The sequence below is a fragment of the Poecilia mexicana genome, unplaced genomic scaffold, assembly GCF_051168715.1.
Source record: "Poecilia mexicana isolate PSO_F unplaced genomic scaffold, ASM5116871v1 scaffold_9, whole genome shotgun sequence".
Taxonomy (NCBI): Eukaryota; Metazoa; Chordata; class Actinopteri; order Cyprinodontiformes; family Poeciliidae; genus Poecilia; species Poecilia mexicana.
The window spans coordinates 14,466,922-14,484,080 of NW_028263378.1; the positions used below are offsets into that span (position 1 = coordinate 14,466,922).

Consider the following 17,159-nt stretch of genomic DNA (forward strand, 5'->3'; position numbering starts at 1 on the left):
AAATGTATCCTCCCCACCCTATTTCTATTCAGTTTGCAGGGCTTGTTTAGATATTTAGTGTTGGTGTTACATTCACATAAACTTGTTCATATCTGTTCTTCTGGACTAAAATCAGATGTTAATTAATTTTATTTTCATTTTTATGCAATTATCTTTTTTTTTTTTTTTTTTTTTTTGCAGGGGCTAAAGAACAATCAAAAAGTTAATATGCTTTATTAAGCATTCATTTCTATAGAACTGCTGTTTTGATAAGCAAATACATTTAATTTTGTTAATCTAAAAACAAATCAGTATATTGTTGAACCTTCTTAACTTGCAAAAACTGTCCTATATCAAATTAGTTCATTGTAATTGGACAACATTGCTCTTAGAGTCTTTTGACACCATATTCATTCCTGGTTGTGTTCTTGTAACTCCATCTGTTGCGGATATAAATTGTACAAGAATACACAGGAATTTCATCAGAGTCCTTCATGGTAGCTCTTTCCTCCTCTTCCCTCAGCGAAGTAACTTTAATAAGCTGTCAAAGTTAAAATTGAAAATTGAGAAAATAGCATGTGAAGCTAAATTTTATTGCAATTTTTTAGTGGTGGTTTTATTGTAAACCATGATTTAGCTGGTCACAGCACTCTACATGCTGTTGTACAGTACAGTGTACTTTTATTCTGGATGATGGCAGAAACTTCCCTGATCCATATGTCGGGAGTACTGCTAAAATTCTAGATAATTCATCATCAAAGCATGACAAAGGCCTGGAATGGAGAGATTTTATTTTCAGATTCCCATTTTATATAATAAAATACCTGACCAACGTTTTTAGATAATTTTGTGCTGCCAGTAGACTTTTATTCCACACAATTGTTTGACAGACAGGAGGGAAGGAATGCAGCAAGGGCCTCAGATTAGAAATCAAACCCTGAATGGCCCCTCAGCCTCTGCGTATGGAGCTCTGCTCTACCATTACACCTTCGATTGAAAACTGCCTTTTGATGCCTTTTTCCTTCAGACATTTTCCCTGGTTGCACGCTTGTCTTTAGAGGTAACCACGGCCAACACAAGCAAACTGTTTCGAGCGTATCTGCCCCTGCAGCACAGCTCGCTGATAAAACAACATTTTACTGTTGTTCATGCTGCAGCCTTTTTCAATTAACTAAAAGCTTGACATTTGTCCAACTCTTTGCAAAAATATGTCAGCACTAAAGATTTTGGACATGAATAAACTCATGTGATTTTAATTTAAAAAAGAAAACTTGTTTAAAAACAGAACATGCATATCTAACTTGATTGATCACCAATAACCTGACTCTCTGAGCTACTCTGGTCAAAATAACTGATTTCAGGGTCTATTGTAACAGGTCCATAATTTTACAATTTAATGTATATAGCAATGAATATAAAATCATTATGATGACACCTGTTAAAATGATCTGAATTAAATAGTTGGTAAGTAGGACAGTCTTGCTCCATTATTTGAGTTTCATTTCCCTCTCACTATAATTCAGTCTGTTCAATTAGGGCTGGTTCCCAAAGGATAAAAAGAAACATTCCCAAGGACAAATCTTTGTGCTCATCTACCGTGTTTCCCCGAAAGTAAGACAGTGTCTTACTTTCTTTTTATCCCCAAAAGCCCCACTATGTCTTACTTTCGGGGTATGTCTTATATTGGGAAAAAAATTGTCGAATTTTTTGTTTTAACCATAAAATTAATGGCAGTGACAAGTGCAGGGGACGGCGCGGTGACGTATGGAGAGGGGGACGGTGCGGACGTGGGCAGGAGGCGGCGCGCAGCTAGATGAGAGGTGTTTCCCCGAAAAGTAAGACATATGTCTTACTTTCGGGGTACGGCTTATATTAGCCGACCCCCCTGAAACCCCCGATACGTCTTACAATCGGGGGTGTCTTACTATCGGGGAAACACGGTAGTTGATGATTCAAGAAACAATATGTCACAACTGTATTACAATGCTGGTAACATTAAGTTCACGAAGGCAAAAATAAAGAAAAATACAACAGCTTTCCATGTTCACAATTTATTTCCTGAAACTTGCTTTTTATCAACTTTATGCCACACAAATTAAATAGACCATTTCTGTTCGTTTACAATCAAATAAAATACAGCCCACAAGGTGTAAACGTCAACTGTTCCAAACATAAATAAGACAGCACACAGTTTTACAATAAAATAAACTCACACACACACATACACACATTGTTCAGGGTTTTTAAGATGCTCATGAGCAAAATGTGAAAGGACATCTAGTCCAAGGATAGAAGAGGATTAAAAAGGTAAAGGATGGAAGAAAAGAGAGGGAATAAGATAGGCAAAAGAAAAACGACAGATCTGATAGAAGCACACTTTTAAGAGCTGAGCAGCATAATGGGACAACTTAAAATCATGGGCACGCAGATTTTGCATTCATACACTAAAATGAGTCATACAAACATGCAGGATGCATATGAAAGACTTCATGAATTAAAAGTATTTCCAATTCAATATTTCAATAAGCCATGCACCATCTGTACAAATCCAAAAGAGACACATCCGCAAAAACAAAACAAAAAATTTAAAACTATTTCACACTTTAATAAGCAGCACCATCTGTTCTTACTGACAAGACATTCTGCAAATTAGCAAAATGTATACTTCAAAAAAAAAAAAAAAGAAGAAAGAAATAAGAAAAAGATAAAGTGGTGGCAAAATTCCAGTCTTATCTTTTCTTAATGTCACATTAATGTGAGCATCACCTTTTACTGGGCTCAGAGAACTTCAGAGGTGATTATATGCAACACATAAAATGAGTTTTTACTCTCAGGTTTGCTCTTTGTCGTTTCAAGTGTTAACTGGTTGTAGAAACAGTGCAAATAAATGTTTTTTGGTTTCTGACAATCATGCTTATTGTTCATACTGCTTCAGAATACTGTGGATTGTGAAAACAATAAACACTGACGGTATACATTCAGTCTAAATGTTAAACTGCTGTGCGCATTTGAGCTTGTGAAAGTTTGTGTGTTGATATCTTAATACATCAGGAAGAAGGTTCATTTTCATAAAGATGTGAATGATTTACATTCATGTGATATAATAGATTCAGTTTTTGATAAATGTGAAGGGTTAAAAGTGAAGAACGGTAATTTTATAACATGAAAACAAGCACAGCTCACCAATCTTTCACAAAGAAGGCAGGGTGGTTCTCTCACTAGAAAGGATATTTGTTTTTTGTTTTCTTAAAAATTATACTGTTGCAGGTGAGAGGAGTTTCATATACAATAACTCCGATTATGTACATGTGAATCTCAGAGGCTGTATGGTGTCTGAGGCTTTGGAGGGTTATAGTTTGGTGCTGAAATGGTGAAAACATTCAGTGAAATCCATCCTTATCCTTAGAGTTGCTAATGCTAATATATCTGAAGAGAAAGGCAGGTGGTGTATGCACCTTGAGGAGCAACAAGCTGCTAACAGAGGCCCAACCAAGACTAATCCATCACAGAATACAGGTGTGACTATTTATCTGCAAGACACAGTAGGAGGTGATGCATCTTTCTGTTTGAAGAGTGAAATCTTAAAGTTGTTCAACTAATAACCCAAGCACTAATTGTAAGCTCAAACCACCACATATAAGGAAGATTAATACTATTTCCTGTGAATAGTTTCAGAGTCTGACAGCTGATCGAAATTCTCTTGGCCGTCACCGCAGACATCGCTTTCAGGCTCTGCGTCCTCGTCGTTGCTTTCCGCGCTGTAGTCGATGGCCTCCAGAAAGGATGGCTCATCCTCCTCCAACACGTAGGTAGTGGTACAGCTGCTGCAGAAACAAAACAACAAAAGAACATGAATTTGAATGATAAAACAAAAAACTTTTGTTACAATCAGGACAAAGTTATTCTTTCTTCTTTTAATTTCTTAATAAAGAAATCATTTGACAATGAATAACGACATAATTATGCATAGGCCAGTATGCAATTCTCGCAAGATAATTGTGCCAGAAATGTATTACAAACAAACAAAATGTAGTACGAAAAATGAGGGAAAAAAAACAACCCATACATATTAACTGAGTTTTAAATGCTAACTAAATTCATGTTGCTAACAAACAGTGGTTGTAAGCTCCCGCCAGTGAGGCTGTTTTTTTCCCTATGGGTCCTAATGGTTAAATGGTTGCTGGTTCTTTGAGGTTTTAGTGGCTTTAGTGGGTTTTTAATGGTGTTAATGGTCTGAAATGCGATCCGAGAGAGACAGTCGATCATATGGGTGGGAGGAGAGGGGTGTATAGACAATGAGCTCCCACTGAGCTCCCCTTGGTGAGTGCATGAGATGGACAGAGATACAGAGAAACTGTGCGTCAGTAAATGTACAGTAAGTGTGTAATGACAGACAGAATATTATCGAATCGGATTGCAGAAGTTGTGCACCAACCATTAAAGGCCATTACAAAAAACTCCAGACGCCACTGACATTTTCAGAATTTGTCACATGTGCTTTAAAACATTAAAAATTTGGATTAAAATCTCTGTATTTTGCCTTGGAAAGAGACCCTGACACATTTAAACGTCTATTATCCTGAAAGGCAAACATAAATAAATATGTCCCTCATGTTCAGGGGCATTATGGTAGACCTCCCAAAAGCTACAGCCATTGTTTGCATGCCCTGTTAAAATGGTAAGTGCTACCATACAGAGACCTACATATAAAACCATAAATCAAGGATGAGAGCAACCATTTCCCAAAGGGTACTCACACAAACAAACACTTTTGGAGTCCCTTAATGATCGGCCACATAAATGATGAATGAATATATCAATATGAAAGTAGAGTATGCTACTAAAAAGGAGAGCAGTGAAGTGAAGGAGGAACAGAAATGGCAGTTTGGGGTACAAACGCATTCTTGCAAATTAACAGAGTTGACAAATCCCCAGAGAAGAGAATGTTGGAGCTCCAGACATAAAGATAACCTGAACAATGCTCAATGAAGAATAATTCATCTGATCTATGAGGCTCTTTTCTTTTTCTCCACAAACATCTACCTACATCTATCTATCCAACTCTCTCTTTGGAGTAATGCTGATTTATTGTCCAATGAGCATTTAAGAAACATTGTTAGAGGACAACATAGCAAAGCTGTGAAGAAAGAAGTCTTTGTGTTTTCTCATGTTTATGCAACACGCTCCAGTGTGGTTTAAATATCTTTTTCAGCTTTGCAATGTCGGCACAGTCTGAAAAAAATCCTTAACACTAATGACTTTCAATAAGTGTTACTGTTGTAAAATTATTTCAATTGGTAAAAAACCTGACCTTCATCATCAGTTCTGTCTGAAGAATTTGACGACGCCTACAGAAAATCTGTCAATAGTTATCCAGGAAACTGTGCAAATGTTCAGAGAAGAACTGCAGGTGTTTTGAAGTTCACAACATTTTGTTACGTTGAGAAAAAATTTACACTTTTATTCTTAAATGCATTCTAAGATTGTGGCATTCATTTGCACCCATGTTAAACTTCTGCATAGTACAATATGTATAACTTGCACATAGAAATGCATTCTTAACTAGGAAGATGGGACCAGAGCATTGCTGACAGATTTCTATTGCAATACATCAAAACAACAAGAGCTCTTTCTATCTTCTACAAACAAAAACAAGTCGTTGTATCTGTAATTTGAAACAAGGAGATGTTTGAATATTTGTATCTCCTTTCAGTCTCCACACAACACTGTAGGTTTAGGAGAAAAGAAAAGTTATCCCTAAAAAAACAAAGTCTTCACTATAATTTGAACCTCCGCAAGTATCTTTGTTGAATCTCTTTCACAGAGCAAACCTCGTTTAAGAAGTAAACTGTATGAAGATGTGAGGTATGCTTGGATTGCTTAGGCCAGGCTTTGTCATACAGCTATTTTATGAAGACTGCACAATTCCTTCTGAAAAGACTCCTACTTAAGTCCATAATAACATGCAAATTTATTCCGGTCGTGCAGAGGGGCAAGGCTAGTTTACATGTTCAATGTGCATTTAATCCACACTGTGCCACTGACTGCTCAATGTGGCCGTGAAAACCTCCGCTGGGAGACAGAATTGATAGAATTTCAATGATGGTCGCGCCAGACCTGCATAAATGCATGTCTTTATTTGTATCTTGAGTAGTGCATCAGAGGAGAATGTAGATTGTACTGACAAATCATAACGGCTTTCAGACTATGCTTAAAAAGCAGACCCACTCAACCACAAAAGCAGCGCTTGTCCAGACTCGATGCTGTGAAAGTGATTCTTTGATTGGAAGCCAGCATGTCGGATTAGAATCAGCCTAAGAATATCCAGGATTTTACATTTTCAACAAAGACCCATCCTATAACAACACAGATTGTTTACATCTGGCCTCAACAAGCATCTTTAAAGGAACGGGACACATGTGGAGACTCTGATGTGCTTCAGTTCACACCTGGTGTAACAATGTGTCTCCAGTGTCCACTTGTGATCAGATCTTCCCTCTTCACCACATATGAAAACATTCACTGAGGCTCCGCGACACACAGCCACAGCTGCGGCCAAACACTAGGTAAGCAGAGCAGAGCTTTTTAATGGCCGTTTACTGGAAAATAAAATACATTCAAGGCCCCAGATGAAACTTTACATTGAGACAATTTTATGATTCAGATTTGAACAAACATTTCCAGTGATGCCGTCACAGATTAATTGAGTTTATGCATAATTTGTGATATTCTGAATGAACTCACTGCTTTTGAATAAGAATGGGTCGGTACTCCTACAGACTTACTAGGAATTAGACCTAAAATTTAAATCAGCAATGGTAGTCTGGCTGGCTTGTAGTTTTGCAGCCTCATTTAAAAAACAACAACAACAAAAAAACAGTGCACTGTGTATTCTTAGACCTCTCAATCAGAACTGGCTTTAACTTCATTAGCAATTTGAGCCAACAGAGGCTCACCTGTTGGATCAGAGCACATGAGCCTGTCTTTGCTCCCCATGTTCATGTGTGCCTTGTCCTCTTTGGACCAATTTTAATAGATACAGAGGACTGTGGACCAGAAAGGGACCACAATAGCTGCGGTTCTTGATATGCTCTGACCCAATTATCTAATCATCACAATTGTATCTTTGTGAAACTGTCAAATTTGCCCATTTTTTCTCCATCCAGCATGTCAACTTTGAGGACAAAATGTTCCCTTCCAGCCTCATTCTAATCAGTGCCACAATAGAAGAAATATTTAGACTGACTGTAACATACAAGACAGACCTGACGTTTTTGGATTGTGTTCCAATGATATCGCTCTCCAAATCCAGCAGATTCTGGTGATTGCGGAGACTAGTCAACCTCTTCAGCCTCAGCATGGCTACACAGAACTGGGCCCCCATCTCTTCAAGCTCTCTGGTGCTGATCTGGAGTCCCTGGCAGGAACACGCAATGGTATCAGAACAAAGCAAGACACAAATATACACAAATTAGCCTAAATATAGTTATTTTACATTTTTTGGTGTACATTCAAAAAGCTTATTTTTTAATGATGCAACATATTTTGTGGAGAAAACCTTTATGTAAAACCACAGAAGGACACATTCATGCAGAGAAAATATTCCCAGTGAGGGAGCAACCACACACAAAGCTAACCTCTATCTTACCCCCCAAAAAAACTTCCAAGTTTCTTTTCTCCAGAGGAAAACTGGAAACATCTAAACTTGGCTTGGACACTGAAGTATAAAGCCACAACTCAATAGACAATTGTTCCTGCACATCCTGCCAAATATTTTCACAGGGTATAAGAGAGACCTCCTAGAACTGTAAATATATTAGATGTTGACATTGGCAAAATTCAGATGGAGAGAAATCAGCTGGGATGGGAAAAACATGCAGGCAAAAAAATAAGATGGTAATGATTCCAAAGAGGAAGGAGAAAAGATGGGAAATCATCAGAAGAAAATAGAACCAAAGCTCCCCCTGGTGGACATTTAGGATGTTCAAGTGATGTGAAGTTTAACTAAGATATTAACATTTAAAACATACATTTTTCTTAGTAAGGCATGAATTGTATTTAAAAATGTACACTTGCAAAAAGCAATTTATTGACTTATTTACAGTAGAAACTGGTCAAAGAAAGCCATCAATTATAAAGTTTAATCATCAAAGTCAGGTCTATAAGTGACCCTTTTCATATCAAAATATCAAATTCATACCTTATATTTGCCCTGATCACAGCCACAGAGTGTGCTTTCCATGGTGTAACTGCGTTTTACTCCAATCTCTCTCCAAACAACAACTCGTGCAGTTGACTCTTTGGAGCGTTCCACAACAAAACTGGAGCTGGCCAGACTGAAGGCAGGGGCGATCTGGGACAGGATCTTGGGAAGAGTCTGTAAAATAAACCAATCATTGTTCTCCGTCTTAAGCAAAAATAACTGTGCAAAGATTTTAGTGCCTCCATTAGCCCTTGATTATCTTAATTAGGTAGTTATCATGAAAACTGAACATGAACAGATATGCAGATGCTCATAGAGCTGCACCATTCAAATTGTAGAAATGGTTAGTTGTTTTGGGAATGAAACTTTTGAAAAACCTTGGTATTTATACCTTAATACAGGTAAAAGGCCAATGCTTGATCATGTAAAGGAGAGAAGTGAAATATTGGAATTGCTTATCTTAAATAAAAATAAGATGGCCCCTGCAATTTCTCTGAGGGACAATTTAATACTATAACAGTGTTGTACACAACATGATTGTGTTATAATATACATATTAGCTACCTTATAGCAGGTTTAATTAATAGAGGACAGTAAGACTCGGTACTTATACATAACCTTTTGTAGAGCTACAAGGGTGTATCTTGTCCTGTGTGCAAGTGTGTGTTTACCCTGTATCCAAGGTCCTCTTGTAAGTCGCTCGAGGTTGCACTGATATCGGACTGCCAGACAGTCTCCTTCACGCTGCAGCCGTACATGAATACATTTTTCTTTCTGGAATGACCGTGGTAATCACAGAAGACCTGCGCATTTATGGATACAGAGAGGATGAACAGGGGTTCATGATGCATGCTGTAACCTCTTCCGTAAAATAGTAGAAGTAATAACATTCATGCAAATAATAACTGAAGAGGGATTGTACTATAAAAAGAAATTTTAATTACTGAAAATAAAATAATAATTAGCCTCCTTTTTAAACGATCATGCTTTGTAAACAAGTCTGCACAAAAAAAAAAACTAACAAAAAAACATTTCAAAATTTCTGATCAGTATAGCACCAAGGCCAGCAGAGTGAGTTGTTTGGGATGAATTCATAGATGACTTGTCACCAAGTTTTCTGTACAACGTACATTTATGCTGCACTGCTCGGTTACACTGTGCTGTGCCACTGAACTCGAGAACTGGCAGCATAATTAGGCAGTTAAAGGAAAAAGGACGACACAAAGTGCAAAATATCCCAAAGTAATTTAAGTGTAGTTAATTAAAAGTCATACCAGAGGTGCTCTTTGTATGTATGCAAGATACTGCAGCAGGCTCTTTGTATGGTAGATGGTGGGGTGGAGCTCAGGATCGGGGTTCTGCCACTGGCGATTCAAGTCCTCTCCACTCAGTGAACAACGATGACTGCAGCAGAAACGAGATGTGCAGGATACTGAGTGTAGAACAGAGCCACAGCTACAGATTTCTTCCAGTCAAGATTTAATATGTGCCTTAAACTAGCTATGACCACCGTGCAGGTGCAGCTACATCAGATGAGTGAATACTTTAAAGTTTAAAATGTTACTTTCATTCCATCTCTGTGAACTCACTTTCCGTTAACAACTCCGTCAGGGTTGAGCATGGGGACTATCTTGAAAATGTAGGCCTCTCTCAGGTTGACTGCTAGTGGACTGGTGCCCATGAGGAACTCCAGCGTCCCCTTCATCACCCAACTAGCATTGGTCTCCCCAGGATGCACTCTGGCAGACAGGAAGATAAATGGCCGATTCCCTGGAGTAGGAGAAAAAAATTAAGGTAAAGAATAAACAATTAATCGGAAAAATATTACAAAATGCTAATTAATCCAATGATTGATGATTAAATTTTTTAATCGATTGATAGCACTAGAATAAACAAATGTAGAGGACAATGGAATACAGAACATACCAATAAACCTCTGATGTTACGGTCACTTCAAACGAGGAAAAAAAGAAAATCTCTAGTTTTTACCATCTTGCAATCAATCATAGATTATTCTATGATGAACACCTCTATAACTAAATAAACAAGCGTGTGGTATTTAACTAGTGGTTGTTTGCAGTCACCATCTTTATAAACATGTTTGTTTGCTTGCTAAGATTGGCCAGCATACACACACGGTGCCATAAATAAGATGTCGTGTGGCACTTTTCCTGTGACAATTTATTGCTCCGAGATCTACAACAAATTTTTGATAATTAACAGCCAACATAAGAAATGTAAGATTTGCAAAATAAAAAAAAAGAGAGGTACAGAATGAACATGTGTATAAGGCAATGGGATGAGGAGGAATAAAATGTTAATAAAATTTTTTCACAATTAAATAAAAATGTTAAATTAATAAACAGAATGTATATTGTGCTTTCACAGTCTTGTTTTAAGGAGATCAAATTCAATCAAATTTTTACCCTCCAGCAGCCAAAAGATGATCTGAGTTGCTCTTAAATTAGATGAAGTCAAACTTTACTCGTCAGCAACAGATGGCATTATATGTTACATATTATTGAATAGGACATTGGTTTTGTTTCACTGATTATTTATAGCAGCAATCACCATGGTTGTTGCATCTTGTAAAAGACACCAAAGTTTTTTGAATCTGGTGTATAAACAGTAAACGGCACTCAACATCGCCAACCACTGAACTTAGATTTCAGTTTACTTTTTAAAGCACAGTATAACTAAACCTTGCTTAAACCTTGCTTATTGTTCAGTAAATAACCAGACATGGGCAATATACCAGAACTCATTCACTTACTGAACTGACAGATATGATCAGTGGATTTGGACTCTGGCATGGCAGTGATGGTGAGAAGTGGACATGTGTTTCCACTAAGGGTTTCACACAGAACATCCTGCCTAAAATAGATCTGAGGAGTCCTCATATCCTCCAGTTTGGACAGGTGCATCTGTAAGAGGTAAAAAAAAAATGTAAGTCCTTAGTTCTCTCCTTCTAAAACATGTCTGAATTTATTCCAACTCTGATTTAATCTGGCTTTCTGAAATGTGTTCTTGTACCATTGCATCAAATTTGACTGACTCAGCTATGAAACTCTACTAAGTTGCTCAATATAAATGACTATAGTTTAGAACATTGAATGCTGTACAAGCTTATAATGGAAAAGACAAAATAATTTGATACTTCATCAAGAATTTACTCTGTTGAAGTATCAAATGTTTAACAACATGAGCATAAAGTGATACTAGCTGTTAGCCAAAACAATATACTTATATTCATATTTCTCATGCAAAGTGTATGTTGACAAGCAAAACATTTAGTTGTGAGACTACAAGTGGGACTGAAGTAGTACCTTGAGCGTGGAGTATGTGTAAGGGTAATGATAGGCAAAGTAGCAGACATCATCCTTATGGATGAAGGTTACGGTGAAGGTCAGCGTATAATACGATTTTCCTTTTTGTCCCCCAGTTGCAACAGAACTTCTTGCAAAGTGATTCCTGTGAATATAAACATTTTAGTTGAACAGTACAAAGGAAATCAATCTAAAAAAAACCCCCTCAAAGCAGGTCATTTATTCTGTAAAGTTATATTGCATATTCCTGCAATAAAACAAATCATCCACTAAAAGAGTCACTTTCAGATTTGGAAGATTAAGCGAGGTCAGTATAGAACAGAGTTCTTTCACATCTAGACAGTAAAAAAAAAATCTCCAACATCATACATGGCTGTTCTTTCTAAAACACAAGTGAAGATGGAGTGAAGCAGTGATACACGTTCTAAGAGAGGCCTTTTAAAAATGGCTGAGCACTAAGTCCGTTATTATGAGCTCATAATTTTTATTAATGCAGCAAGTATAAAATATAATATAGTCAAGTGTGTGCTCCACGGCTCAGTGAAGTGTGCTACATTAAAGTGTAAAACTGCTGTGGTGTTATGGAACTCTAATACTAATTGCAAAGTTTCTTTAATGGCTTCTTTAAAAAAAATAAATAAATAAAAAAAATTATTTGCATGTCCATTACAAATTGTTGATTTCACCTACTTATAATAACAAATGTCTGTTCCTGTCCTGACCCATTGAGGCTTGCCGCCGATGGCCTCCTGGACAGAGTACATCAGTGGTTGCATGCCTGTACGCAGACAAACATGTTTAAACAGATTTATGCAGAAAGTTACACTATACCACACTGCATCTCCTTTGCCAGAGTCTGTTTTTTTTTCCTTCAGATGATGCTTCATGTCTCACCATAGTTAAACTGGCTGTTTGACTTCTCACAGTTGATGATGTTGAAGCGGTACCCAGTCCCGGTTCGCATGCCACTCACTTCAAAGTAAAACCACTGATGGTAGTGGTTGCTGTTGATATCAGCATTCAGAACAAGATCATACTCGTATCTGGAGAAAATTTAAAAAAGCAGAGATAATAAATATGAACCTAAATATCAACTAACAGAAAAAAATATCACATAATTCATTATATCACATGTGTTTATACAAAATATATAAAAAGAAAATGTACAAGGGTATCATACAGTCAAGCCCAAAATTATTCATCCTATTTCAAGGTTTAGATTCAAATTTATTTTTCATTTAACCAAGAAGCTTCTGATGCCTTCCTCAATGAAAAAAACCCAAAACAAACAAACTTCACTTTTTTAATTAAAACCACTTTTCTAACAACTTATCTTTGATAATGACCCCTGTCCCATTTGAAGAGCACAGAAATATTTAGTCCTCTCCACAGGTTTGTCATTAGATTTCAGTCTGGATTCTAGTTGAGCCAAAACATTAAAATTACTTCCCATTGAAAAAAAAAATGCTGCTAACACTGAAAGATTACTACACACCTAAATCTGACAGAGATGTGAATATTTTTGGGCATTACCTTGAGTAAGTCTGTAAGAGTACACTGCTAATATTTCTCACAAAAAGACAACTTACTTCCTAACTTGAATGGCTTTCCTGAGGTTTCCTGACTCAAACTGAGAGTTGAACTTCAGTGATTCGCCTTTTTCTTCAATCATGGAACTGAAACAAAAATGGTGGTCAATTTCTTAATGTATAGATAATGCTCACAAAATGAAAAATTGCTCTCTCTGATAACAATTCAATATAAACACTTAAGACACTGGACGGAAATCTATTGAACTCTTTCACCTACGAAAAAACCTTTAGCAGCCATGTCATAACTCACCTGGGATGATCAATGTCGTAAACTACTTTATCTAGGATATCATTGGGATGAATCAGCCGCTCAATGTCCTGAAATATCTTAGACCTACAGACAAAGAAAGAACCACTTGCATTATTACAAGATAAAGATATTTTAAATTTAATATTCAAGCTGAAGAGGTAAAAATATTTTGGTAATCATGTAATGGAGCGACTTTTCAAGTAAACATTTCTTTTAGCCACTTTCTTTTTGCAGTTGTCTCACCTTTGTACACCATAAATTCTCTCCAGAAGAGGCTCCTTTAACATTGGAGCTATATGTCCAAAGTAATCTGGGTAAGCCACTTCAGCGTACTGTGGGACTGACTGTGTCCCCTTCACCATCTCCACATAAAGGTCAGGGTCATGCAGTGGCAGGAGTTGAGCAGTGTCTGGCACCTCCAGAAGCGGAGCATCACCTGCTTCGTCTTCAGTACCTTCTGACCCGCAATCTGAACCCACGTTGCTGCCTCCTCCACCTGTGCGACGTATCGGGAAACCCCCAAGGAGCAAAGGTGGCTGGAAGTGTCTCAAGTTGTTAACTGGAGAGCCTTCGTGTTTGACCTTCTCAGAACCAGCTTCTGCATTCTGATTCCCTTTGTCCTCAAGAGAGACACCTTCCAGTGGATGGGACAGCTCCTGCTCTATCATGTGGCCTTGAGAGAGAGACGTTGAGATGGAGGTTGGAGCGGTGCGTCTATCTGGGGCTGGAATGTTGATGCCCTCTTGTTTTTCTTTGTTCTTGCTGAGGTGGATTGTGTCCAGGTCCAGAGGAGTTTGAGAACAAGCGAGGAAGGGAGACGATAGAGTCTGATGCTCTTTGACAGAGGTGCAAACGTTCTGAGAATCTGGTATTTGCTTTGGAGACGGGGTTTGAGCTGTGGGCACTTCAGCTGGCCGACTGAACCGAGCAGACGATGATGAGAAGAGATATGTTGACGGAGATGTTGTAGAGGCGCTCTTTGAAAAGTCAAAGCTATACCCCTGTAAAAAATGAAGATATGCACATTTATTCAAAGGACAGTAAATTTTGAGTAATCAAGTTGGAAAAATATGTTGGATTATCTTGGGCAGACAACAAATCTGCCAGTGACACAATATTATTATTTTTAAGGTTAAGATGCCATGCTCAGTCAGTACAGTCGGGCTCACACAAAACCTAACCAGTGGTTCAAAGACAAAGGTACCGCTTGGCCTCTACGTAACTGAAATTACTTTTGTGCTACTGAGCATAGTGTTAAATACTGCCAAGAGACCAACTCATTGACATGTGGTTTCAGTGAACAGGGGCTGAAGCGTTGGAGAGCCCTGTGCATTAGTGGTGAAAGGAAAATGGTTTGTAGAGGTTTCATTTTTAATGCAGAGCTATAAGTCTGTGCTGTAAATTTTACTGCATTCGGTTTCACTTAATCTTAAACACTTGACAGAATTATATATATTTTTAAAAATATGACAGGAAAAATAATTTACCTTGTTATTTATGATATAAAAAAATAAATGCACTGCTAAAATATTTTCCAGTATGCTTTAGCCATTTCTCATTTTTTGTGAGAACTTTAACAGCCTACAAAATAGTTATTTTTAGCATTTCTGCCATGAGCTGAGCTGTTATCTATTTACATTTGAAACAGGAGGAATGTCACACACACTATGCCAGAGCAAGCATAGTCAAAGAACAATGGCTTTTACCATTTTAAATAGGCATGGTTTCAAGCTTTACACTGTTTTCAGAATCTTATATTAGCAAATAGGACCGTTAGAGCAGCTAAAATTACTAAGTGGAAGCATCTGTCTCTGTATATTCTCTAAAGCCATGGTTTCAGACTGTTGCACAGGTACAGATGGTTGAATTTGCACCAACTCCAGCGCAGCACAAATACAATTTTGGTGTTAGGCATACTATTATCATCTGAAATGTAGAGTTTATGAGCCATGTAGCTGTGACAGTTTGGGTGTGATTCTTTTAAAATTACAGTTAAAAACAGACAACTGTGACATTTTAGCCAACTAGTCCAACATAAACAAAATTAAATCTATATTGCAAGAAAAAAAAAGACCATGGATCCTAAAAATAGACAATGCCCACCTGAAAGTCTTCAGACAGCTCTGAGAAAAACTTCTGATAGTCCTTCAGCTCCTCAAATGGGCGTCCAATGTTCCTATTGGGATGCAGCTTGTTGAGATCCGTTTCTATGTCATCATTCTGATTGAGAGAAGACAGCAATAAAATTATGCCAGAAACAACACAAATGGAAACAAACATAGTTGAAGAAAAAAGCAGAACATTTATTTATTCAATTTAAGTGAAGAGACTGCCATCTGCTGTAAATTAAAAGAATTGCAAATACAGGGAATGGCATGTAACTGAAGTTTGTACATTAAAAAGCTACTTTAGTTAAATTAGCATGAAAAACAAAAGGAAAAAATAAAACACTTAACCTTTAAAATAATAATAGAAATAATATATCAGGTTGTTATATCAAACTTTGTATATGAATTTAAAACTGGGTATTACCAGGCTGCATTGATCCTTATCTTCATCGTTCTCAGTGTCTGTCTCTCCCTCGGCCTCCTCATCATCATCGCTTTCATCCACAACATCATCCACTGTGCAAAAAACATATAGACACACGTTTATTTTTGTACTTTGTCCAAGGAAGTGTTTAACCAGTTTAATGTACAAATAGTTACTTGCAAAAAGACTAAACTTTTTCCATTTTTTTTTATAATACAAACCCCATCTTCAATACATTTTGTCTGTTTTATTATGGGATAGACCACAAGAAAGTAAAACAAAAATGTGATGTGGAAGGGAAATGGAAACATTTTCACAAATAAAAATCGGAGAAGTGTGGCATACTTTTGTGTTTAATATGAGTGTTGTGCCAACCTCTTTCCATTTTCAGATGAATTGACTGCTACGCGAGATGGTGAAAATTTGAGATACCTTTGGTTTTTATGATGCAGTATTATGTGCATTATGTAAAAGGGAGTATCAACTGTGAGGTTTACTTCATGTTATAATGTTATTTCCTCATCTTTCATGCATGTCTGAGAAATCCTTTAATCTGCCCTGACAACCAGTCAGGGTGCCCAAACGCTTGCTCTGACCAAGCGCTGCCTTTTCCACTCAGCTCCTCCTCAGAGCTGCAGTCTCCAGCCGAGCGTATCCCCTTCAGCTCCTCAAGACTAGTGGCAGCAGCAATTAGCAAACATCTGGAGGAGCTGCGAGTCTGCTGAGCTCATAAGAACTACTTCTCAGTGCAACGCTCCTATGTTTTTAAAGGCTTACTGGACAAAAATTGTTGAAGGAAGGCCAGAGTTGTAAAGAGCTGGAGCTTTTTAAAGAGACGGAGCTCCTAAATTCAAGGCGTCAAATTGCATGATCAAATTTCTTTTAAGTCATGTTGACTTATAGAGCATTATGAGATGTTGAAAATGCAGTTATCTGTGTGAGCTGAAGTTAAAATAGTTACATGATTGTACTATAATATGGTACCTTTAATATTCTCTAAAAAAGTGAAGGACAAATACAAATAAATGCCACAATCAATTTTTTTTATTTCTAAAAAAAATACAAACATCATGAAAAACCTATATCATTTTTCTTAAACATCACTACTGCTACGCTCTTCTCAGAGTAATTTTATAAAATCACAATAATATTTACATACCCTGTTTTAAAAAACTGCTGCTATGGTGGGGTTTTTTTCACTGAAAAGGCAAATCTTGTGCCACAGATTCAAGAGCCACTTGCATTAACTGTTGGGTAGGTTAAGTGTTTTTGTTGCA

The 17,159-nt window shown here is 37.2% G+C and overlaps 1 protein-coding gene across 4 annotated transcripts in view; it reads right to left on the bottom strand.

Annotated features, from left to right (window-relative positions):
- Positions 1-2,014: 2,014 nt before the first annotated feature.
- The window catches only part of agtpbp1 (ATP/GTP binding carboxypeptidase 1), a 29,220-nt gene continuing 14,075 nt past the window's right edge, over positions 2,015-17,159 (bottom strand). For all 4 annotated transcript variants that reach the window (XM_014994282.2, XM_014994281.2, XM_014994283.2 and 1 more), the window contains 15 exons: positions 15,883-15,974; positions 15,454-15,570; positions 13,594-14,351; positions 13,351-13,434; positions 13,098-13,184; positions 12,403-12,551; positions 12,199-12,286; positions 11,509-11,653; positions 10,956-11,106; positions 9,772-9,952; positions 9,457-9,586; positions 8,854-8,985; positions 8,180-8,356; positions 7,245-7,396; positions 2,015-3,803 (listed from right to left, as the gene is read on the bottom strand). In XM_014994282.2, the coding sequence (XP_014849768.2) occupies positions 3,632-3,803; positions 7,245-7,396; positions 8,180-8,356; positions 8,854-8,985; positions 9,457-9,586; positions 9,772-9,952; positions 10,956-11,106; positions 11,509-11,653; positions 12,199-12,286; positions 12,403-12,551; positions 13,098-13,184; positions 13,351-13,434; positions 13,594-14,351; positions 15,454-15,570; positions 15,883-15,974 (2,615 nt within the window). In that variant the 3' untranslated portion in view covers positions 2,015-3,631. The remainder of the gene's footprint in view (positions 3,804-7,244; positions 7,397-8,179; positions 8,357-8,853; positions 8,986-9,456; positions 9,587-9,771; positions 9,953-10,955; positions 11,107-11,508; positions 11,654-12,198; positions 12,287-12,402; positions 12,552-13,097; positions 13,185-13,350; positions 13,435-13,593; positions 14,352-15,453; positions 15,571-15,882; positions 15,975-17,159) is intronic.